General features: G+C 53.2%; 11 protein-coding genes across 11 annotated transcripts; 6 read left to right on the top strand and 5 right to left on the bottom strand.

Moving 5' to 3' along the window:
• Positions 1–566: 566 nt before the first annotated feature.
• On the bottom strand, positions 567–791 carry DL89DRAFT_224011 (uncharacterized protein; the record flags this gene model as incomplete). Its single annotated transcript, XM_040884671.1, has 1 exon — positions 567–791. A coding segment is annotated over one exon (225 nt), but the record flags the coding sequence as incomplete, so codon positions are not given.
• Positions 792–1,610: 819 nt separating this feature from the next.
• DL89DRAFT_267923 (uncharacterized protein) lies at positions 1,611–1,890 on the top strand. The gene has a single exon (XM_040887722.1). It carries the CDS (start codon positions 1,658–1,660, stop codon positions 1,829–1,831), a length of 174 nt encoding a protein of 57 aa, XP_040743454.1. The 5' UTR covers positions 1,611–1,657; the 3' UTR covers positions 1,832–1,890.
• A 21-nt stretch (positions 1,891–1,911) lies between these two features.
• Positions 1,912–2,503, top strand: DL89DRAFT_165643 (uncharacterized protein). Its single transcript, XM_040883727.1, has one exon. The coding sequence runs from the start codon at positions 1,993–1,995 to the stop codon at positions 2,404–2,406; it is 414 nt and encodes a 137-aa protein (XP_040743453.1). The 5' UTR covers positions 1,912–1,992; the 3' UTR covers positions 2,407–2,503.
• Positions 2,504–3,259: 756 nt separating this feature from the next.
• On the bottom strand, positions 3,260–4,538 carry DL89DRAFT_165602 (uncharacterized protein). The gene has a single exon (XM_040883726.1). It carries the CDS (start codon positions 4,340–4,342, stop codon positions 3,509–3,511), a length of 834 nt encoding a protein of 277 aa, XP_040743452.1. The 5' UTR covers positions 4,343–4,538; the 3' UTR covers positions 3,260–3,508.
• A 637-nt stretch (positions 4,539–5,175) lies between these two features.
• DL89DRAFT_223953 (ABC1-domain-containing protein) lies at positions 5,176–6,600 on the top strand (the record flags this gene model as incomplete). The annotated part of the gene is made up of 1 exon (XM_040884667.1): positions 5,176–6,600. The coding sequence occupies one exon, from the start codon at positions 5,176–5,178 to the stop codon at positions 6,598–6,600; it is 1,425 nt and encodes a 474-aa protein (XP_040743451.1).
• Positions 6,601–6,612: 12 nt separating this feature from the next.
• DL89DRAFT_293369 (uncharacterized protein) lies at positions 6,613–7,338 on the bottom strand (the record flags this gene model as incomplete). Its single annotated transcript, XM_040890385.1, has 1 exon — positions 6,613–7,338. One exon carries the CDS (start codon positions 7,336–7,338, stop codon positions 6,613–6,615), a length of 726 nt encoding a protein of 241 aa, XP_040743450.1.
• Positions 7,339–7,593: 255 nt separating this feature from the next.
• Positions 7,594–8,091, top strand: DL89DRAFT_216991 (uncharacterized protein; the record flags this gene model as incomplete). Its single annotated transcript, XM_040884320.1, has 1 exon — positions 7,594–8,091. A coding segment is annotated over one exon (498 nt), but the record flags the coding sequence as incomplete, so codon positions are not given.
• A 1,220-nt stretch (positions 8,092–9,311) lies between these two features.
• On the top strand, positions 9,312–11,767 carry DL89DRAFT_223528 (uncharacterized protein; the record flags this gene model as incomplete). Its single annotated transcript, XM_040884642.1, has 2 exons — positions 9,312–9,537; positions 9,858–11,767. 2 exons carry the CDS (start codon positions 9,312–9,314, stop codon positions 11,765–11,767), a joined length of 2,136 nt encoding a protein of 711 aa, XP_040743448.1.
• A 3,418-nt stretch (positions 11,768–15,185) lies between these two features.
• DL89DRAFT_284251 (uncharacterized protein) lies at positions 15,186–16,464 on the bottom strand. The gene has a single exon (XM_040889772.1). The coding sequence runs from the start codon at positions 16,376–16,378 to the stop codon at positions 15,227–15,229; it is 1,152 nt and encodes a 383-aa protein (XP_040743447.1). The 5' UTR covers positions 16,379–16,464; the 3' UTR covers positions 15,186–15,226.
• Positions 16,465–18,440: 1,976 nt separating this feature from the next.
• Positions 18,441–18,920, bottom strand: DL89DRAFT_205769 (RNA-binding domain-containing protein; the record flags this gene model as incomplete). The annotated part of the gene is made up of 1 exon (XM_040884075.1): positions 18,441–18,920. A coding segment is annotated over one exon (480 nt), but the record flags the coding sequence as incomplete, so codon positions are not given.
• Positions 18,921–21,002: 2,082 nt separating this feature from the next.
• On the top strand, positions 21,003–21,768 carry DL89DRAFT_165570 (uncharacterized protein). Its single transcript, XM_040883725.1, has one exon. The coding sequence runs from the start codon at positions 21,089–21,091 to the stop codon at positions 21,620–21,622; it is 534 nt and encodes a 177-aa protein (XP_040743445.1). The 5' UTR covers positions 21,003–21,088; the 3' UTR covers positions 21,623–21,768.
• Positions 21,769–22,295: the final 527 nt, after the last annotated feature.

The raw sequence follows: 22,295 nt of genomic DNA, 5'->3' as shown, positions 1-22,295 counted from the left end.
CCATTATACGGGAGGCGGGCGTGGTGCAGGCCAGCCATCTTGGCGTTGCTCGGGGGAGGTGGCGCCAGGCGGTAGGAAGCGAAAGGCGGCGGAGCAGTATTGCTGGTGGGTGATACCGACGGAGACGTCGACGAGGCCGAGCGGAAGGTCATTTCCGACTGCTTGTCCATGCCATCCACAAGACTGTCGCACCGCGGTCGTCTGGCAAACTGATCAGCATTCTGGCCATGCTGCTGGTTGTGCAGGTTTTGCGCCAGGGTCTTGGCCAGCGGCACTGACGACTCATAGTCGTCGGGATCCAACGCCGAGGCAGCCATCTGCGCCTGCGCGATGGCGTCAGTGTTAAGCAACGGGCGCAGTGTCAGGTTCGAATAATCCGGGTTGGCTGGTGGCAAATGGCAGCACCGGGCGAGATCCGGACCCAGGATGCCCTCGACATGGCGTCGGAACTTTTCTGCTGGGTCGTGCGTGCCACGGTAGCTGGTGCGGCGGGCCCTGCCGCGGCCGTTTCCCTTGACACTCGAGTTCTTGATATTGGGGATCTCAGTTTTCCGTCCCTCGACCGTGTGGATCCCGACGTGCTGCATCATGTTGTCGAAGCGGCTAAACAGTTTCGCACACTTGGATACTAGACATCGGTACGGCTTCTCGCCGGTGTGCCGACGCTTGTGTCGGTTCAGGTGCTCGATGCGGTCAAACGACTGCCCACAGCCACGCCACTCGCAGCTGTACTTGCGCTCTGCTGGCCCGCTCTTGTCGGGGTTGGATGTAGCCGTCGCCGTCGATGCCATGGATCCGCGACGGTTGCGCTGGAACGCAGCGTAGAGTGGCATCTCTGGCGAGAGCCCGTCGCTCTTTGTAGGCTGGCAGTGTAGCTGGGATGTGTTCTTGTTGATGACGATAGTGGCCACGGACTCGCGGCGGGTCGGGGCACCGCTGTCGATGCTAAAGTCCTGGCACACAGAGGAGCGACGAGCGTGGTGTGCAAAAGACTCGGAGTTGCGCAGCGCAACCACCTCGTTCGGCAAGCTACCCATGCTGCCGCGGTGGCGGATGAGGAACTGGCGGCTGTGGCCAGTGCCGTTGGCCGGGGCATGTGAGCCAGTACTGCCCTCAGGGATTGAGGCTTGAGGTGTCATCGGCTGCTCTTCTCTGGCCAGCGACTGCGACATCTGTGCCTTTCCCATGGGGTAGGTACTGGCAGCGGGGTCCATGCGCTGAGAGCCCTCAGCGGCAGAGATATAGGGATGCCCGTCTGCCTGGAAGACGCCAGAGACCGTGCGCGGCAGAGGCGGGTTATGTGGGATGGCGAGGATATTGGAGTCGTCCATGAATAGATGGAGAGTAACTATATGATGTAAAAGTGCTGTTACTAATGTGAGCAAGCCAGTGCAACTCATGGATGAGGAAATATGCAGTGCAGCAAAAGAAGAGACGTTCAGGGAGATGCAGAGAGGTTTGGCTTCCTCATTTATACAAGAGGAAAACAGGTGTCGCAAGCGAACTGTCCCTGACGCAGGTGTTCACATAATGTGGTATTGATACACCAAAGCAAAAAAAAAGGCGAGTGCGGCCTTGATTAATAGCCCTGGGTGTCTGGCACGGCAGAGCCGCAAGCGAGGGAAAATGTAATGATGAACAAAGCGCGCAGAGAAGAATGACCAGGGGCTTGCAAAAATCGTCGGACATCCACAAAGTATCCCTTTTTCACAAGCATATATATAGCAGAGGATGCCAAAGCGCACATGGAAGGGCGCTTTGCTGCCAAAGCAAAGCGATCCAAAACCAGCAAGAAAGTCACGAACAAGAGAGCACGCGATTTCTTTTTTAGCTGGCAACTGATCTGCTCAAGGAACAAGAAAAACACGAGTCTGTGGATACAAGCAAACGTTTATATCTAGAAACACCGGTCAGCAGGAAAAACAAGGACCCTTGTGTGTCCCAAACATGCACTCACAGGAGAATGTATAAAGGCAGGCTAAGACGGAATAGATGGTGAATCAAAAAAGCATTGATCGACGGCTAGAAAACCACAGACACGGGATGAAGCATGTCCTGGTATATATATACAAGGAATGGCTGGGCATGCAGAGCGCAGCAGAGGCAGTGTGTCGATTAAAAATCTGGAGGGCAAAGGATGTGGGCGTAGTGTGGAGAGGGGGATTAATAGCCAGTCATTTGCTGTCCATGTCTGTGTTAACGGCAATATTACTACTCAATACAACACGCTTCCACATCCGCCTCAATCACACACCTCTCCTCACCCGACTGCCCCCTCTCGCTGGTAAGCAAATTATAAGACTCTTGCTGGTTCATGCTCTCCACACACCCTCCCCAAGGATTACTAGCTTCCAGCCATGTCCTCCGCCATTTGGCCATGGAGAAAACAGAACAGAGAGCTGCTGACATGCTATTTTCTCGATACTTACGTTTTTACTATACAAAATATTTAATATTGCAGCTTTTTTGCGGAGCAGGCAATGGTTTTGTACAAGCTCATAGAGATTCAAGGATAAAATAGCGTAGTGAAATGTCTGAGATGTGTGCTGGGAGAGGAAAGGGCGATCGGGACGGAAAAAGGTGTGTTCAGGGATCCGCCGTTATATACCAGAAATCCGTAACTTCATTCGCACGCCCAACCCGTTCCCAGAAATGTCTGCTCTGAGTTGCTGGAGTGCGCAAAAAAGTTTTTTGTACGTGCAAAGTGGCAACCCGCACCGTAAACAATGCCCATGCGAATGAACGGTGGCCGTCTTTGACTTTAACAAGAACAACATTAAAAATCAACAAGACGTCTCTTATTGGCCCTAGGCGACGAGGAGAACGGGTTGGTTGGCAGGGAGGGGGTCGGTAAACAACTGAGCCAGTGTGTGTCTGCCCAATGAAGCTGGGAGTTGAGGGTCAAGGGACACCGGTCGCCGCCAGAGGGAAAAGGATGCGGGGAAGACCAAGGCGATGTTGCATTGAGGGAGCGTGCTAGACGATCGCGGGCATAATACGGCGCTCGTGTCAATATTTCCCCTTCTGGAGGCTCTATTTTTTCACTCGTTCGGGGCCACGATTCCATGCATGTCATGCCAGTAAGCGCAGGGCACGGTGATCGCATAGGATGTATGTGATGACGCTGCACGCCCTCCACAAGCATATGCATTAACAGGGCAGAAAAGGGGGTGCCGGTTCTCGGCCTTGTGTGCCTCTCAGCAATTCTTTTGTTTGCAAAGCAGCAGCCCGGTGTCAGAGTTTTGTTTCTACGATAACAAGTGTGCACATTGTGAGCGCAGCATGTTCAGATTCTCATGTGTGGTAAACAGGATCTGGTGTCCTCGGCTGCACAAAGCCAATGGCAGGCAATGTCCGCATCTCTTACCACATGGTTACAGCAACAGGGACAAACCGCAGCGACACTGCCAAATTGACTGTGTCCTAGCAAAAAAGAAACAAAAAAGGTGTATTGGCAGCCCCTCCTTTCGCTCTAAATAACACAGGCAAACAGGTAATAAAGCTTCTATCATTCTTTGGCCACGATGACTGCAGCATCATCGGCGCTCCTAAACACCTTGGTCACACTGAATTCATGCTGCCGGGCGCTGATTGGGATGGTTTGGCGGCCGTTGTTCCGTGCAATGCTAAAGTTGCTGGGGATACCGTCGAGCTCCTCACGAATAACCGCGGCCAGGTCATTCACCGTTTTCTCCGAGCCGACCAACACCGAGCCTACCAGATTGTCATCTGCGAAAATTTGTTTATAAACAAGGATCTCGCGTTCCTCATCCGCCGATGCAGCAGTGGCTACAGGTCCCTGCTGTCCCTGGGCAGATCCAGCTGCCAGATTAGCCGGACTCGCCTTCTCCGCGATCCTCTGGGTGCGCTTGGCGCTGGTGCTGATCGATGCCTCCTGCTGCAGCTGCTGCACATAGCTCGAGTCGCCCTGGCTCGGCAGCATCGCGTCCTCCGGCACGCCCCACGCTTTTGTCAGGTCTGGATTGACTAGGTAGTTTGGCGTGAACGTCTTTTCGTCGCCTTCCGCTGGTTGGGTGGGCGCCAGTGTGACGACATCAATGTTTGCAATGGTAGCAAACAGCGCCCGAATCTCGTCAGATTTGCTCAGATCCAGGGGTGTTTGTCCTTGGGTGTTTTTCAGCATAGAGTCTGCGCCTGCGCGCAACAGGACATCGACTATGCGGGCGTGACCGCGCTTGCACGCCCAGTGGAGGGCTGTCCAGCCGTTCATTTTGTTTTGGCCGTCGATGCAGATCCCAGATCGGATATACGCCGTGACAGCCTTCAGATTGCCCAGGGCGGCCATTTCGCGAAAGCTCTCGTCTCGCTCGTCGGTGATCATATTTGTTGCTCTGGTTACTGAGGGGAGGAAGCGAGGACTCACGAGGGGAGGGATAAATGCGAAGCTATTCTGTGGTCACGGGCATGTGCTGTGGTTGCGCAAAAAACGAAGTGCTGTTTACCTTTGCAACAACACAGATGTAGCCTATGGGTGCAGCACGATCACAGCCGGCGGCTGAACCAGCAGGTTTTTTCCTCCGGTGCTTATGGAAATGGCTCAGCGCCTTCACATTGGGCAGGTCAGACAAGATCGCTTGCAGTAAACCGCAATATTTCGCCTGCCACACAGGCTTGCCAAACACGTAGCGCTGTGTGCCTCTGCGAATTCATGCAGTTCTCCTCACCTCTAGTTCTTGTGTTTCCTCGAATTCCTCTCTCCCTTTCGCAAAAAGCATGGTTCTTTCTGACGTGATCCTGGTTCTGCGCTCAGCCAGCAAGATTGCCTCGTTCGCCGCTGACGAGTGCGGGCGCTCGGTTGCGCAACACCTCAGGACATCGAGCCTTGTGCCGAGCCAGGTCAAGGTGCTGGTAGCAGCGACCAGTGAGCGGCAAACACCGCCGTCAACAAAGCTGACAACACAGCTGGCAGCGAGGGGAGTGCCTGTTAGGCTGCACCCAGGCCGGCTGGATCGGAAACACCTGCTCGGGGTGTTTGAACAAAAGCCGCACAGGGTCGGACAGACAGGTGCGGAGGAGATAAGGGCAGCCGATTTGTCGGACGTTGGACTGGAATTTCCGCAGCCGCCGACCGAGCCAGCGACTGAGCTAGCACAGCCAATGACAGAGAAGATCAAGCCGGTAGAAGTCATAGAAACCGCAACTTCCGCAGAGCCCATGCAGTCTACGACTGAGAAAGAGCAACAGCCGACTGAGTATGAGGGACACCTGGAAATATCTCAGAAACGGCAGCTGCAGGCATCGGCAATGCCTTCAAATCGCGTCAGCCGGCTGTACCATTACGGGTCGCTTGCAGTGGGCCTTGGCCTGGGAGCGCTGGGCGAGGCGACCAAGCGGTGGAGCGGGTTCAGCGACTCGTCGGACCAGTCATCGGTCATGCTGAGCCGGGCCAACATCGACCGGATCGTCGACAAGCTGTCCAAGATGCGTGGAGCCGCCCTGAAGCTTGGCCAGATGCTGAGCATCCAGGACTCCAAGAACATGACACCCGAGATCGCTGAGGTACTGCAGCGCGTGCAGAACGCTGCCAACTACATGCCGGTGCGGCAACTCGAGAAGCACATGCGCAGGCAGCTCGGGGCCGACTGGCGCGACAAATTCACCGAGTTCCAGGACGAGCCGTTTGCTGCTGCGTCCATTGGGCAGGTCCATGAAGCGAGGATCGCGATGGCTGAGCACGGGTTCACCAAGGTCGCCGTCAAGGTGCAGTATCCGGGAGTAGCTGGCTCGATCGAGAGCGACCTGAGCAACCTGCAGTCGCTGCTGGTTATGAGCAAGCTGTTGCCGCGCGGCATGTACCTGGAGAACACAATCAAGGTTGCGCGCAAGGAGCTTGAGTGGGAGTGCGACTATGTGCGGGAGGCCGACGCCATCACAAGGTTCAGCGAGTTCCTTGCCTCTGACAAGGACTTTGTTGTGCCCCGGCTGGTGCCTGAGCTCACCGGCAAGATGGTGCTGACCACCGAGTTCATGGATGGCGTCGATATGAAGAAGGTCGAGACGCTGAGCCAGGAGGTGCGCGACCACGTGGGAACCAGCGTTCTGAAGCTGTGTCTGCGCGAGCTGTTCGAGTTCGAGTTCATGCAGACCGACCCGAACTGGGCCAACTTTATGTACAACACGGAGACTGGCAAGATCGTGCTGCTGGATTTCGGCGCCTCGCGCGGATTCGGCAAGGAGTTCCTGGACAAGTACCTGAACACGCTCAAGTCATCCATGGAGGGCGACCGCGAAGGTGTGCGCCACTGGTCGACCGAGCTCGGGTTCCTCACCGGCTACGAGGCTGACGTGATGACCAACGCCCACGTCGACTCTGTGCTGGAGATTGGCAAGCCGTTCCGAAGCCCCGGACTGTACGATTTCGGCAACCAGGATGTGTCGGATAATGTGCGAGAGGCTATCCCCGTGATGCTGCGACACCGTCTGACGCCGCCGCCGGACGAGACATACAGCCTGCATCGCAAGCTCAGCGGCGCCTACCTGCTGTGCATCAAGCTGGGCTCGCGCGTGCCGTGCCAGGACCTGTTCAAGTCGATCACGTCAAAGTACACGTTCAGCGATGGTTCTAAAGTCACTTACTAATGATAGAAACACTTATCCACCCTTTTCGAGATCGTTCTGGATCTTGCGCACTCGCACAAACAGGTCGGCGGCATCTTTGACCCACGGATATGTGAGGCAGAGTGAGTTCAGCTCGACCGACATGATCACTGCATAGTCATGGTGTGCGTCAAGCACCTTGTTCAGCACTTTGGCTGCCAACCGCACGCTGAATTCCTTGCTAGACGACGCAGTCTGCACCCGGCACGTTGCCTCCACCGCGCCCAGATACTTGAACAGCGTTTCTGGCGAAATGTCGCTGGCTCTGCCCAGAATCAGCTCGGCGCTCGACGCATGCTGCACCGGGTTCATCTGCTGCGGAATCAGCGTCTGGATGATCTGGTTGGCCCGTTCCTGATCCGGCAAAACTAGCACCATCTTCTGGAGCAGCCCAGGACAAGCCTCCATGTACATGGCGACATCGTCGTCCTGCAATGGGACGCGGTCAAGCAGGTCAGGCCACTTGCGGATAATCTCTGCCGCCTGCATCTCCTCGCGCACCGGCAGATTGTGTCCTGCTTTGAGCGCGTTTAGTAGCGTGTGCTGGGCGCTGCTGTGCTGCTTGGCTGGCAGATACGTGTTCTTGGCGAGTGCAAAGCCGTCCGCAATTATCTTGGCGTCTGTGTCGGCTGTAAATGTAATGTGTAGTGTGCGCGGCAAATGCCCAATTGGATGGCTCAAGAACCTGGCCGACCAGCTCGCAAATACGCTGTCAGCCATTCTGCATTAAGCGAGTATCTGTTAGTTTGCGCCAAGAAGTAAATATGCGAGGGATGGATGCGTGGACGCTATCGCTCATGTCGCCCCCAGTCATTCTTAAGCTTGAGCCCAGCTGACGAGCCATATGGTTCATCATTTCGGATGCCGTTGGTGCCGGCGTCATCACAGCTGCCAAGACAGCAGAACTCTCCAGAGGCTTTTTCCTTCTCTGCCACTGCAATTTCCAACTAATATTATTTCCCATTTCCCCCTACAATGAACAGAATTTTCGGCACCAGCAAGCCCAAGGCTCCTAAGCCGACACTCGACGACGCAATTTCCTCCACAGACGCGCGCGTGAGCGCTGTTGAAGTGAAAATTCGCAAACTCGACGGTGAATTAGCCCGGTATCGCGACCAAATGCAGAAAATGCGCGACGGCCCGGGCAAAAACTCGGTCAAGCAGCGCGCCCTCCGCGTCCTGCAGCAGAAAAAGATGTACGAGAGCCAGCGGGACCAGCTGATGCAGCAGTCGTTCAACATGGAGTCCGCTGTGTTTGCCACTGAGAACGTCAAAAACACTCTGTCGACGATGCAGGCCATGCAGGACGCGAGCAAGGCCATGAAGAAACAGTACAAGAACGTCGACATCGACAAGATATACGATATGCAGGACGAGATGGCCGAGCTGCTGGAACAGGCAAACGAGGTGCAGGAGCTGATGGGCCGCAGCTACAATCTGCCCGAGGACGTCGATGAGCAGGATCTGGAGGCAGAGCTGGATGCGCTGGGCGACGATTTGGATTTTACTGAGGACGTGCCGTCGTATTTGAATAACGCCGAGGAACCACTACCAGAGCTGCTGCCCGAAGCCCCCGACGGTGGTGCACAGCTGCCAGATAGGCCCGAGCACACCCGGGCCGAACCAGCCCTTCGAATGTAACACATGCTGCTGCTGAATATATCTCGCATCATCAGCGACAATTGATTGCTGAAAGATAATGCCCCAAATACATCCCTGGCTGGAGCGCACAGACTACGTCAACATGCACTGTTGCGCGCCAATTCTAGATAGGGACCCCGCAACGCCCATTGAGGCAATTGGCCAGAACCGGCTGGCTTGTGCCCACCTCACTCCACTCTGCTGCTGCTGCTGCTGCCACTGCTGCTGCCGCTGCTGCTATCTCTGCATCCCCCAAAGCTTGCAGTTCTCGGATTCTGGATGTCACGGCACATTTTCCTCCATCGATAGGAGACGATGGCTGGCCGATAAGAAGTGGCCTCTTTTATCTGTCGACATCATCACCTCTCATCGATCGGAGCGGAGCACTCCTTGCTGGCACCTCTCCCTCTGCTGCCAGTTCAGCCTGTCTTTAGCCCCACGTTCAACCCCAGTCGCGCCATATCAGCCCGCCACCGCACACTGCGCCTAGCCGAAAAGGGCGCATATATAAGGGATGGTGACGGACCTGGCCCTTGCTCCCCCTCCTCAACTCATTTTTTTCTGCAGCGCCTCCCTGGTCTTTCTTCAGCCCCCTTCCTAGTGTATCATCTTTTTTCTCCCTACTATCTTCGTATATTTTTGTCGTCGCTATTACCCGGCTTCTGGTTACAAGTGCTTAAATGGTTCAGCCTAAATTCGACGACTCTGCCGACCGCACACTTGAACTGGTCTCGCTCTCCCGAGCCAACTCGTTCGACGGCGCCATGACGCGCACACGCACCAAGCGCGAACAGCTCAAGCGCCATGTGCGCATCATCGCCGCAACGCATTTTCTGCCGTTCTCCGTGCAGGTCTCCGAGTCCACCCCGCAGGAGCCCTATGAGTGGACGGTGACGCGGCGCGGCGGACACACGGCCATGTATGCGGGGATCCGCTCGCTTGGCGAGCAGCCCAACATGGACTGCACCAAGGTCGGCTGGGTCGGCAGCTACATGGATGCCAAGGGCAGCGAGCACTCGTGCGATGGGCTGAGCGAGGAGAGCAAGCGCAGCATGTGCAAGACGCTGCTGGAGGTTGACGCTGTGCCGGTCTTCATTGATGAGGAGCTGGCGTACAACCACTACGAGGGCTTCTCGAAGCAGATTCTGTGGCCGCTGCTGCACTATATGGCGTGGAATGACGCCCAAGCCCCGGAGCCCGCGTGGTGGATGAGCTACCAGAAGGTCAACGAGCTCTTTGCCAACGCCGTCAGCTCTGTTTATGCCGACGGCGATATCGGTAAGTACCCAGAGTCTAGAATCAATGCACACATTATTCGCTTGCGAGGATGGGGCGGCGTCCCTGCCGTGCGCAGTGTCTGGCTTCTTTGTCTCCGAACCACGCTGCACACAGACTGCAGCTGACGCCGCCACCGAGCCATACAGCAGGAGACGCAAGCCTCAGCGACCCTGGCCATTCTGCCCCTCCACAGTCCCTTTGAGGGAGCCGGGCGTTTCATTTCCAGCATGCAACCTTGCATGCATAATCGCAGACATGCCTTATCGCATCACGTTTTTATTTTCCCACTCACATACACCTTTTTCTTATACGCCGAATAGTGTGGGCCCATGACTACCACCTGCTGCTTCTGCCGCTCATGCTGCGCGAGATATACCCCACGGCGCCAATCGGCCTGTTCCTGCACTCACCGTTCCCCAGCTCAGAGCTGTTCCGGTCGCTGCCGCAGCGCAAGGAGATTCTCAACGGCATGCTGGGCGCCACCAGCATCGGATTCCAGACCTACTCGTATGCCCGCCATTTCCTGAGCTCGTGCACACGTGTGCTCGGTCTTGAATCGACTCCGACCGGCGTCGACTACAACGGCAGCATGGTCTCCATCGGCGTGTTTCCCATCGGCATCGACGTCAAGGCCGTGCAGGAAAGAGCCTCGCAGCCCAATGTCCTGGCCAAGATGAAGAGCCTGCGCGAGACATACACCAACAAGCTAATCATCATCGGCCGAGACAAGCTGGATGAGGTCGCCGGTATCACGCAGAAGCTCGAGTCCTTCGAGCTGTTTCTGGAGACACACCCCGAGTGGCAGGGCAAGGTTGTGCTGATCCAGGTCACCCAGCCCGGCCAGCGCCGTCAGCCACGGCTTGAGGCCAAGATTTCGGAGCTGGTCACATCTATCAACAGCAACTACGGCTCGCTCGAGTTCATGCCCGTCCTTTACCACCACTCGTTCCTCGAAACCGACGAGTACATGGCGCTGCTCAACATTGCCGACCTCTGCTTCATCACGGCTATCCGCGACGGCATGAACACTGGCTCCCTCGAGTATGTTGTGTGCCAGAAGACCAAGCACAACCCGCTGATTCTCAGCGAGTTCACCGGCACTGCGGGCTCAGTAAGCGGCGCCATCCAGATCAATCCGTGGGACTACCGCGACGTTGCGAATGCGATCAATTCGGCGCTGTGCATGTCACCCGATGAGAAGAAGGTGCGGTTCGACCAGATGTACCGCCATGTCATCAGCCATGATGCACAGCACTGGGCTACTTCATTCATCCAGGATCTGCGCGCCCTAGTGCTGGCCGGCCAGAACAGCAGCGCGACCCCATACCTGGATATGCCTCTGTTCACAAAGTGCTTCTCCGATTCCAAGAAGCGCCTGCTCATGTTCGATTACGACGGCACCTTGACGCCGATCACCAACATCCCCGCCGAAGCCCTGCCGCCCGCCGACATGCTCAAGGCTATGCGCCGCCTGTGCGCTGACCCGCAGAACTCGGTGTGGGTTATCTCTGGCCGTGACCGCCAGTTCCTTGACCTGCACCTCGGTGAAATCCCGGGTCTCGGGCTCAGTGGCGAGCACGGCTCGTTTATTCGTTATCCAGACACCGAGTGGGTCAACCTGCTGGCCACCATGGATATGAGCTGGAAGGATGACGTCCTGTCGATTTTCACCTTCTTCAAGGAGCGTACAGCCGGATCAACCATCGAAGCCAAGGAGACATCCATCACCTGGCACTACCGCAATGCTGATCCCGAGTACGGCGAATTCCAGTGCAAGGAATGCATGAACCACCTTGAGAACGCCGTCGTGTCGAAGCTTCCTGTCGAGATCTTGGTCGGCAAGAAGTGCCTGGAAGTGCGCCCCATTTCAGTAAACAAGGGCGAGATCGTCAAGCGTCTGCTCGGCAACGACCCCGACCAGTGGGAGTTTGTTGCTTGTGCTGGTGATGACAAGACCGACGAAGATATGTTCAGAGCCCTGCGCCATGCTCGCCGCGATATTGCAAAGCATGCAAACGGCGACCGCCAGGATGTTGCTGCTACCAATGGCACCAAGGATGATGATGATAACGAGCCCTCGGCGTTCATCGATACACCGCCATACTACTTCACCATCACTGTTGGCCCAGCCGAGAAGAAGACGGCCGCATCGTGGCACGTCAATACTTCGGAGCAGGCTGTCGAGGCACTGGCGTGGCTGGCAGCCTCAAGCAATCCTGGCAGATTGTAGAATCCTAGCTGGAGGCTGTCTGCATGACATTTATTTCCCCTTCTTAACCATGCGAGCTTATACGGCTTCATACTACATGCGTTTGCTCGAGAATTAATGGTGCGCAAGATCACACTTGCTTGCTAACAAGATAAGAGGCTAGGGATGGTAGTCTTGCTCTACCATCAGAGCTGCAGCTGTAATCTTTATCTTTACCTTTATATAAGATTCTATAGTCCAAAAAGTGTCCGACCGTCCGCTAGAAACTCTTAAGCTTCAACACGAGTTTGGGTGGCTTGCTCCCTAAACTCCTTTTTGATCTTGTGCGGCATCTGACCTCATCGGTGAAACCAGGGTGACGAGTTGTTATTGTAGTGGTCACAGGTCTCCACCGGATATCTCCATTGGCTCAGCGCAAGAGCTGCTCTCATTGTCGATCGGCCTGATAACCTCCATGGCGTCACCATGGTGGTCATCACCGACTGCGCAACACTCTTAGGATATTTATCTATGAGCATCTATTGAATAAGGCCATGTAGCTCTTCTAGCGGTCTTGCAATATTTGTGGGTTTATTTTATAAATTAATTTGCCTTATGAACATGCGTAAGCAAAGTACCCAGCGTGCATGCAGGATTGGCACCCCATTTCGGATCAGCTAAATTGCCAGACCGATCTGCCCGTAACCACCGAACAACGGCCGCCATACCAGCCAGTAACCAACAGAAGTGCAAGGTATAAACAAGCACACTACCTTCAATTGTGGTTGCAGATGGTTACATGTTTCACACCTATCTAGTCTGGCCACAATAGAGTGCCAAAAGCCTGTCAGACATCACAGATGCCTCCATACAAAGATCGCTTCCCCTTTGTCCATGTGCATGCTGCTGGCAACACCCTGTCTTCCAGTACAGTTGGGCTGCCATATGTAGTCGCCTTGCAACGATATTTCACACGTGAAACACTGGTAGTCAGTGCCATTTATCCATCCGCAATGCAGCTACCGAACATCTCACTCGTATCTGCGTCATGTTTGCTATTTGTGTAGTATACAAATGCAATTGAGTACCTCCGCTTGAGTCTGACACAACGATCTACCTTCGAAGTACACGATAATGCCAACTTGAGAGGCTTAAACGAAACGGAGCGGAGCAGGGATGGTTGGACAGTAGATCTGTCTCCGTTTAACAGGAGTACCCGATTCCAGGACTGGCTTAAGTTCGTGTAAAATTAGACGTTGAAACCAGGCATAGAGCGCTCCACTAAAACTGCGAAAGTGAGCACAAATACTTGTGATAAAAATGGCTAAGCTAGTTGCTCTGCGCCGCCTTGTACTTCTAGAGGTCAGTCTGCATTTGCTCCACCTGTCTGTACCCACAACGCGCTCCTACCCGAGAGTGTAATGCCACCTCCAGTGGATCTGATGCACCTTCCTGCGAACTGGCTCTAGCAGAGGCCTTGTGGTCGAGCTGGCACCTAGTGGGGACAAGGCGACTAGCGTAGTGGCTAGAGAAGGAAACTGGCAGGTGTCTGGGTTGGGGGAATTACATGTGTTGAGCTCGAAGCGGGCATCTAGCGAGTTCCACTATTTACTATCAGACTGTCAACAGAAAGGCATCTCTGCCATTTGATGTTGAAGGTCTAGAGCACAAGGCACAAGATAGAGGGCGATAGATAGCGGCAAAGCTAAATAAGAGGAAAGAGGTGGATGACGAAAACACATTCAAATTGATATGTATATGTCATGCCGCCAGGGTGGTTCCGACTCACCCAAGGCGGATTACTCACTGAGAGTGGCGCAGCCTTATCCAGGACCGTATGCGGCTTAGATGAGGGCTCAGTATGCGCACTCGGCGCTTGCTTAAATACCCCTGGCTGGCTCCTAGCAGCAGGGATTCCTCCTGGTTTTTCCAATATATTTTAGTGAACGCTTACTTTTGGTTTTATCAGCACATTTATAATCATTACTAGGAGAACACGCTACCTAGTTTCCTCTTCCCTGACATTTGACCAAGGTCGATTTAGGCACGCACCGTATTATTTAAGTATATTTTGTGGGCTATGATGAGTGCTGACAGAAGAAAGGCACCTGGCACCACATATATTCAAGGATTGTGGTTTTCGAAAGAGTCTTTGAACCACGATGTATTGGTCCAAAGGCGTACCAGCGCCGTGAGCTTATAACAGCAGAAGGCAGCAGAGTCCAGAGTTATATTGATGTGTAGAAAGCTGAATGAAAAATAAAAAAGAAAAAGCGAAGATGAGCGTATGGTTTTATACCGTCGCTCAAGTGGCACAGCCAAAAAGGAAATAGTAAATAAGTGAAAGGAATTCGCAGGATGGAAAAGCTATATAGTTCACAGTAGTCAGATCCTGAGATTTTAACACAGACGTAGTACCAAATGCCTCCGTGAGCCATCGTTTCGTGTTTTGGAGTATCATAAGAGTTCTAGTATTTTGTGAGAAAGTAGTAGACGTGAAAACTACAGAAACGAAAGGGAGACAGTGACGTGTGTACGGGTGGTCTTTTTTGTATGTATTCAAAGCCTATCACATTATATGCCTCGGCTGGAACACTGCTCATAAGCTCGATGCTTCACAGCACTCGAATGACTTACCCACATTGTCAGGCTGGCATACGTATTTTCTGATTGCTCCAGTTTTCATATATTATCTGCGAGCTACTAGCCAGCTGACTAGGCGGGCTGGTACCGAAAGCTGCTATCATGAGCACGTCTCTGCTTGGGAGCTGCAATTCCGATACTCGATTTTACCCCAAGTTGGCCGATCACAGGGTCTCAGGAACTCATGGGTTGAACCCCTAGGCTACGATAGCTCCTTTTACTATTTCGAGCGACAGACGCCATACACATGCGGGCGCCCGCCCCTTTACCCAAGGGTTTTTCCTTTCCTTCTTCATATTTTGTACTTCATACGCTCCAATATACGTCGTGGAAAGGTACTTCAGAAAGTAAACGTATTAGGGCAGTTGCAAGGGGCTGTTTCCCAGGCACATTGTACATGAAAAACCACAGTATTGGTGAGCTACTTGATAGAAGTTCTGATGAGAACGGCGTATGGAGAGAAGTGTTATAGACATTATATCGACTGTTATTAAGATGCTAGATGCACATTAAAACTCTTATAGAAATAACAGCACGCCTGTTTAACTGGTATACTCTTGGAGGGGTCGCAATGTTCCTTGTGCTATGGAGAAAAGTTAAATAAACAGTCATCACATAACTTGTACAAGCGACTTGAATGGGACGAGTATTCCATGAGCTGTACTAATACTACTTCTCCACTGATTAATTTGATATCCACTTTGGAGTTGCGAACAGATCATATGTTGGCAAACGGGCAAATGTATTTTACAAATTTTCTGTGAGGTTTGCACAAGATAATGCTTAGTAGTCATCTTTAGCCAGACAGACTCAATCTCCATAGTCCCATGCCCTACTATCCTTAAAATAGCAGCCACTCTAATTGTAGATGGCAGCATCAAGGCCAGCGCCGACACCGGTGCCAATAACCTCGACACCCAGATCACCCAGAAAGTCCTTGGTGCGGTCGCTGAGATGAGGGCGGCGACCACCCTTGCGGCTGCGCTGGTTGTCATCCTCCTCAAAGTCCGCGTCGTCATACTCGAAGCTGCGCTGGTTGTTGTAGATGGCAGCATCCAGACCAGCACCAACACCAGTGCCAATCAGCTCGACACCAAGGTCGCTGAGGAAGTCCTTGCCACGACCGCTGCCGCGACCACGACCACCACGCTGGTTGTAGATGGCAGCATCCAGACCAGCACCAACACCAGTGCCAATCAGCTCAACACCCAGGTCGCTGAGGAAATCCTTGCCGTGACCGCTGCCGCGACCACGACCACCACGCTGGTTGTAAATGGCAGCATCAAGTCCAGCACCGACACCAGTACCAATCAGATCGACACCAAGGTCGCTCAGAAAATCCTTTCCACGACCGCTGCCGCGACCACGACCACGACCACCACGCTGGTTGTAGATGGCAGCATCAAGACCAGCACCAACACCAGTACCAATCAGCTCGACACCAAGGTCGCTGAGGAAGTCCTTGCCACGACCGCTGCCGCGACCACGACCACCACGCTGGTTGTAGATGGCGGCATCCAGACCAGCACCGACGCCAGTGCCAATCAGCTCGACACCGAGGTCGCTGAGGAAGTCCTTTCCACGGCCGCTACCACGACCACGTCCGCCGCGCTGGTTGTAGATGGCAGCATCAAGGCCAGCACCGACACCAGTACCAATCAGCTCAACACCGAGATCGCTCAGGAAGTCCTTTCCACGACCGCTGCCGCGACCGCGACCACCGCGCTGGTTGAAGCCACCCTGCAGCAATGAGCTAAGGAGGTCTCCAAAAATATCGGAGCCAACCTCTCCACCGAACTTGCCAAGACCCCTGCCAAACCCTCCAAAGCCGCGCTGGTTGCCATCCTCCTCAAAGTCGTCAAAGTCGTCAGTAGTCTCGATGACAGGCTCGATGATACCAGCAGCATGGTCGTTGAAAGGAGTCGAGATGTCGTTGTCAGCAGGACCAGCCTGGTTGGCAGCGGCAGTAGCAGCGAGAACAGCGAAGATGGTAGCAATAGAGATGCGCATTGTCAGAGTTGCCTTTTTTTGAAGATGCAAGTGCAGAAAGTGAATGCGATACTTGAATGAGGTTGCTTGTGTGAAGCTTGAGGTGGTGATGTTGTTGTTGAAGCAGGATGAAGCAGTCATGGTGGGCTGGCTTTATATACGCTGCGTGAACCTCGAGGATATCTTCCGATACTGCTTCTGCCCTTTCCAAGATTTTTCGAGGAGATTGCTAATTTTAGCGATGCGGTGCGGTCCAGTGGGCGCTGAGAAGGAGAGATATTAATAAGCTGAGCATGTGTCGATCATCTTGATTTTTCACCTCAGGATATCCTCATTCTGTGCGACTATGCACGGCCGAAAATGTCGTGCATGGGCTCACAGAAAGCGCCTGCAAAGACAGCCGTCGCTCCTGAAAATAGACTGGGGACCATGTAGCCCGTTCAGCAGACCTGCACAAATGCTTGGAAATCTTGGTGATCTAAAAATACGAGAAGCAGCGGCACAGAAAGCGGCATGTAGATACAATCGAGATATCTGTTTGCAGGAACGTTGGCACCCGAGCTGCATAGCTGCACTCCCCGTACTGCGGCATATACGGAACTCTCGCAGTTTGATTAGACACCGTGCCCACCTATATTGTGGATTCTGGCGCTGTCGTCCACAGCACCTTAGGAAACACATTTCTTGCGTCTACGACTAACAATAGTCGCATGGTCCCTTTCGGCCGCCATGCTGAGTGTTTAGACCGGAATACGCCAGCTTGCCTTCAAACTCCTTCCCTCTTTTGATTAACATACATCTACTTTTAAATACACATTACAGAACAGTGCTTTGAAAGTAAACGTATTTGAGCAGTTGCAGGGGACTGATAAACCTGTGGCTGGTAAATTCTGCACTATACAATACAGATATTTTTACATATTGTCCTCAAACTCTTATGTATTTGCGAATGTGCCAACTATATTCGAGCAATCCTACCAGAGACCATGCCTATCTGACACATAAAGACACTATTCAGAATTATTGCCAGTAAATACAAAGAAGAAAAATGAAAAATGAAGCGAGGAGAAATAGATGAAGTGATGAGTAAACACAATGACCATCCAGCTCTGGGCAGCACATGAATCTATTTAACCTATATGGAGGCACGTTTGAAAGTAGCAATTATATGCCATTTTAATAGCGGGTAGTGAACGAATATACAAGCTTGCTTCGTATATCATTGGTCTGATCTGCGCGGACCATGAATATGCAGCTATGCTAGACTTTGAAACTGCCAGCTAAAATGTGCGTGTGCAGAGAGCCGGTTACCTTGGCGCAGTCAGTGCTACCCTCTCAGCTTTGCAGTATCCCAAAGCGTTCCTACATGGGTTTAGCGCCAGCGGGCTCTGTCAGCATTCACGTTAGCATCACCGTGGATGGCCATGTTGCTATCACCGGTATTGTCGTCGATTGGTGGGCAATGCTCAAATATACTTGTTACATAGTGTTGATGTGAAAATAGGGTTGGAGTAATGTGTAAAAGTATTTTTGTTAGTATTAGGATATTGGAAATGTAGAGTAGCTGAAAGAAAAGAGAAACAGAGAATGTCAGATTCAGCTGCACAAGCCTGATGATATACTTGACTTCTATATTGGTGCTGCTGTAGCAAGCAAAGAGGAACAAAACACCTTTGCATACCAATGTTGTAGATGATTGTCTGGTACACCACACCATATCACTAACACTCCTTGAAGACGCTGAGGAGTGACTCTCGCTGGCGCTTGTGATGAGGCCCTATACATTAGCCTCCATGGTGGCATCAAGGACCATTGCTTCTGGTGCGCAACAACTGCACTGATGGCCATAGTAACTCTATCTACCATCAATATATGGCTAGATACACAGCGACCACAAATATGATTATGTTGAACTTGAGCATCAGTATGTGTTAACACATGACTGCATACTTAGCATATTCAAGTGAATGTCGTGGGGGTTAAAAGAAACATGTCAATAAAAAAAGCGAGAGAAAAAATGTGAAAATTTGTGTTTTGTGTTTTGTGTTTAGTTGGCGGCAGCAGCGGGCTTCTCGGTCTCCTTCATGTAGGTGTCGAGGTCAGCGTCAAGCGACTCCTTGGTGGCATCCGGGCGCTTCTCACGGTCGCCACCACGACCGCCCTTGTGGCCGCCACGGCGACCCTTGCCTCCGTTTGCGGGACCGTTCTGCTGCTTCTGCCGTCCGGCGCCATTGGCTCTGCCACCGCTCCTCGGCGCCTTGCCGCCAGCCGGCGATCCCTGCATCACAGCGCCGGGCATCATGGTGGGCATCATCATCGGCACAGCCATCGGGTTGTAGGCGACCTCAATCTTCATGGTGCGGCCGTCGAGCGTCACGCCATGGTAGCGCTCGACTGCCAGGGCCGCGTGCGCCGGCGACCGGAAGATGACCTCGCCGCTGCCCTTCGACCGGCCATTGGGGCCAAAATTCAGCGTGGCACGCTTGACTGGGCCAACCTGGGTGAACAGCTCGCGCAGGTCCGCCTCGGTCACGCCATAGTCCAGGTTGCCAACCAGGATCTTGCCGCCCTGGCTCTGCTGCTGGGTGTTGGCAGTGAGGAATGCAGCCTGGTTCATCATCATTGTCTGGGCTGCCAGTGTTTGTTGCTGCTGCTGCTTCTGTCCGCGCTTCTGGACTCCGCCGTCGCGGCGGGCGTAGGGCGAGCTGCGGTTCGACTGGTGGCCGCTGCTGTTGTTGCTGCGACGTCCACCGCCGTTGCGGCGGGGGGTCTCCGAGATGATCTCATCGAGCGACTTGTCGAGGTTGGCGGACATGATCTGACGTGTTGATAGACGGTCTATGTTCCACACGAGGCAGAATCCGATGTATGTGTGTGAATGGGAGAAATAATTCAGCGAAAAGAGTGAGGGAGTGAGATGACAGTGGTTAGAAGCATGTGTCAGCATGAGCAACGCGAGAGAGCTGGAGATAGAGGAAGAAATCCGACAATAGTTGCAAAACACAAGCGGTCCTTTCGAAATAAGCACTTGCGAACGACAGTTGGGCACGGTGGCTCCGAGTAAACACGCGAATGAGCCAGAGGTGGCTAGTCGGCAGCAGACTGAGGGGGGCAATGAACGAGAGGATGCTCCTGTTGGCCCTGGTTTGTTCAGCAGGCGAAAGAGAGACAAGCTCCAGTCCGCGATCCACTCTGCGAAACCAGCCAAAGGGGCCAAGCCAAAAGCACCTAGTGCTGCTACGTAGAGCAGGGGACAGGGTCAAGCCGAGGGCCTGTGTAGGCTCTACCAAGTAGCTTGCCACTAGGCACATTCTCGCTGCAACTACGCTTCAGAGCCTCCACTGGCGTCCGCATCCCCTTCGCCCCAATCGCGCCCCTCTGCAGCTGATCCGCGCCAGAAGTTTGTTTGCGTAACCGGCGAACTGCGGCCAGCAGAGCAAAGAAAAGCGCTAGCGCTCTCAAGAGCAACCACACCGCCCACGCTTTCATTCTTCGCCATGTACTGCCAGTTACGCCCGCACGTGTGCCCGCCAGCCCCCGCCTCAAAGCACGGCCACCACCGCTGCTTCCGACCGACCCAGAGGGAAGGGGCTATCTCCAGACAGGAGAACGCATCGTCCACCGGCCACGAAACGAGTTAAAACGCGTGCGCGCGGGGCAAAATAAAGCGAGAAGACAAAGATACCAAGGCTTTCACAAGCCTGAACAGCGGCTCGCTTGGACTCAAAGACCACACATTGCGCTGTCTTGAAAGAATAAGGACAGAACACCGGGCGACAAGTACCTTAAAGCGAGCAGGAAAGAAGATAATTGAGAACGACAAGCAGAGATTGTCGAATGGGCGCTGGTAGAATAAAAAAGAGTACAGAGAAATGGCTAGAGAAGAAAAATCAGGAGGCAGAGTGTTTCAGGCTTGCAAGAAAAAGTGGCACAACGGAGCTGGCCAACAGCACATCCAATCACGATCGGCGAGCGCAGATGCGACCGATTGCGGCTTGCGGAGCTTGGCACACTGGGCTTCAGGACCACTGTCCATGCCATGGTTCGGATTCCTATGGCTGCTGAGTATCGGTAAGCGCATCGTCTGAGCAATAGTGGACAAGATGAGCGGACTAATACGGTACTGCTTCATTTATGAGTTGGAAGCTGCAAGCATGGTAATAATAAAGGCTAATGATGCCACATACCAGGCAGCGAGCATGCCAGATATTTGGAACGATTGTAGCAGGCACATAGCCACAATATAGTAGTGTCTCAACTGGTTCGAGTGCTGGCCATAACACTGCCCACTGAACCTCAAGGATTTTCAATTGCCAGCATCTTTGCGGCCAGAAAGCGACATGGTATTTGTACTTTTCAGGCTCAGCTTACACACAAGCCCTTTAAACATGAACAGACTCGCAGCTGCACAATGCCTGCCCGAGTTAGTTATTACGCGGATCATATCTTGTCTCCTGCAAACCTTGGCCAAATCTCCTCCTTGCTACATGATTGTCAGCAGTCTAGGGTATGCGAAATGCCCATCACTTCTGCCCCTTCTCCAGGTGCCCCAGACCTGAAGGAACGTAGCCGCTAAGGAATTCTACAAGCATGCAAGTATATTCCTTGGCCTGAAATGGGACCTTCGCGCAGTTTGCCTCCAAACACCAACCATTGAACTGGCGGCCGAGGAAAGCGTTCTGCGCTTTGTTAAGCAGGTAACCGCCCGTGTCAGATTCGATTGTATCTTTGATGGTCGGGCTGCTGACCTGCTCTGCAGCCTCCGTTCAGCAGCATTGCATTTCCAAATGTCCCCCAGATATCGATTCAGGCGAAGGGATGCCCTCACCTTACCCGTATGGGTCCGAGGGGGCTCTACTATTCTGTAAGCGTGTCATGGAGACCTTACCCTACGCAGTTCCTGACAGACAGGATGAGTTCGCGCTTTGGGTGGACATCTGGCATTGGCACAATGACGTAAAATACGACAGGTATCGGCCTTTGCAGCATTTCACACGGTATCACGCCTTCAAGGAGTGTCTCTCTATAGCTGCAAAGCCAACCGCTAGTCTGACTAGCATTTCACTTGGAGGCGAAATGTTCGATGTGCCCCATGTCGAGCTCGTGCAACGGAAACGCCCAGACGCTAAGGTCAATCTGTTTACGTCAAATCTCACACGACTTGTGCTCGTTGCTGGTCCGGGACAAGGATGCAGCCATCCCTCATGTATACCCAGACGTACAGCACCTAGAGCTGCATGCTGTAGTGTCCTCCAATTTCGCTAAGTATTCCAGATATGCACCAGCTGGTGACCCCTTTCCCAGACTGAGAAAGCTAGTATGTAGCCCATTCTACCCTTTCAGTAATGATGTACTGTTTCGTGGAAACAGAATGACTCTGGAGAGCCTTGTGCTACCGGTGGACTATATGGTTGCAGACGCTCTAAAGAATTCGTCCGATTCAGACCGAGTCTTGTATTAGTCTGGACTACGTGCATATTCCGGTGTTTTGGCCACAGGATATAAGTTTTCATCGACAGCAGAGTGATACAATGCGTGGCAGCATGCTTGAGACGGTGCTACACATATCACAGCGCTGTAACATCGCTTGTATTAGGATTGAATGGCGACTTCCACTACAGCCAGCTTCATACCTCGCTTGAACAATTCCACGGATTTTCAAGATTGTGTAATTTGACATTTCCAGTATGTGGATATCGCCAAGAGAGATGCTACGGATGATACACCACAAGCCTACAGTCCGGCGGGCTTATGTCAGTTTTCTTTGTGACAGCACAGAAAGCAGGGAACACATGGTACCAAGAGCTATTGAGCAGGCGTATGGCGCGTTCAAGAGCACGCCTATCGTCACACTTACCACAGCCTTCATGCGTAATGAGAGCAAAGCGATACACCAGGTAGCAGCTTGTAGAGCGCCTTCTTATTGTTGCATCTCTAG

Source organism: Linderina pennispora (assembly GCF_002104995.1).
Source record: "Linderina pennispora strain ATCC 12442 chromosome Unknown DL89scaffold_7, whole genome shotgun sequence".
Classification (NCBI taxonomy): domain Eukaryota; kingdom Fungi; phylum Kickxellomycota; class Kickxellomycetes; order Kickxellales; family Kickxellaceae; genus Linderina; species Linderina pennispora.
Note: the sequence above shows the minus strand (reverse complement) of the source record. Positions and strands in the feature narration are given on the sequence as shown.

Excerpts from the sequence above, each read along its gene's own strand:
- DL89DRAFT_165602 (XM_040883726.1), bottom strand. The coding sequence starts at position 4,342 with ATGATCACCGACGAGCGAGACGAGAGCTTTCGCGAAATGGCCGCCCTG.
- DL89DRAFT_267923 (XM_040887722.1), top strand. The coding sequence starts at position 1,658 with ATGACCAGGGGCTTGCAAAAATCGTCGGACATCCACAAAGTATCCCTT.
- DL89DRAFT_165643 (XM_040883727.1), top strand. The coding sequence starts at position 1,993 with ATGGTGAATCAAAAAAGCATTGATCGACGGCTAGAAAACCACAGACAC.
- DL89DRAFT_284251 (XM_040889772.1), bottom strand. The coding sequence starts at position 16,378 with ATGCGCATCTCTATTGCTACCATCTTCGCTGTTCTCGCTGCTACTGCC.
- DL89DRAFT_165570 (XM_040883725.1), top strand. The coding sequence starts at position 21,089 with ATGGTCGGGCTGCTGACCTGCTCTGCAGCCTCCGTTCAGCAGCATTGC.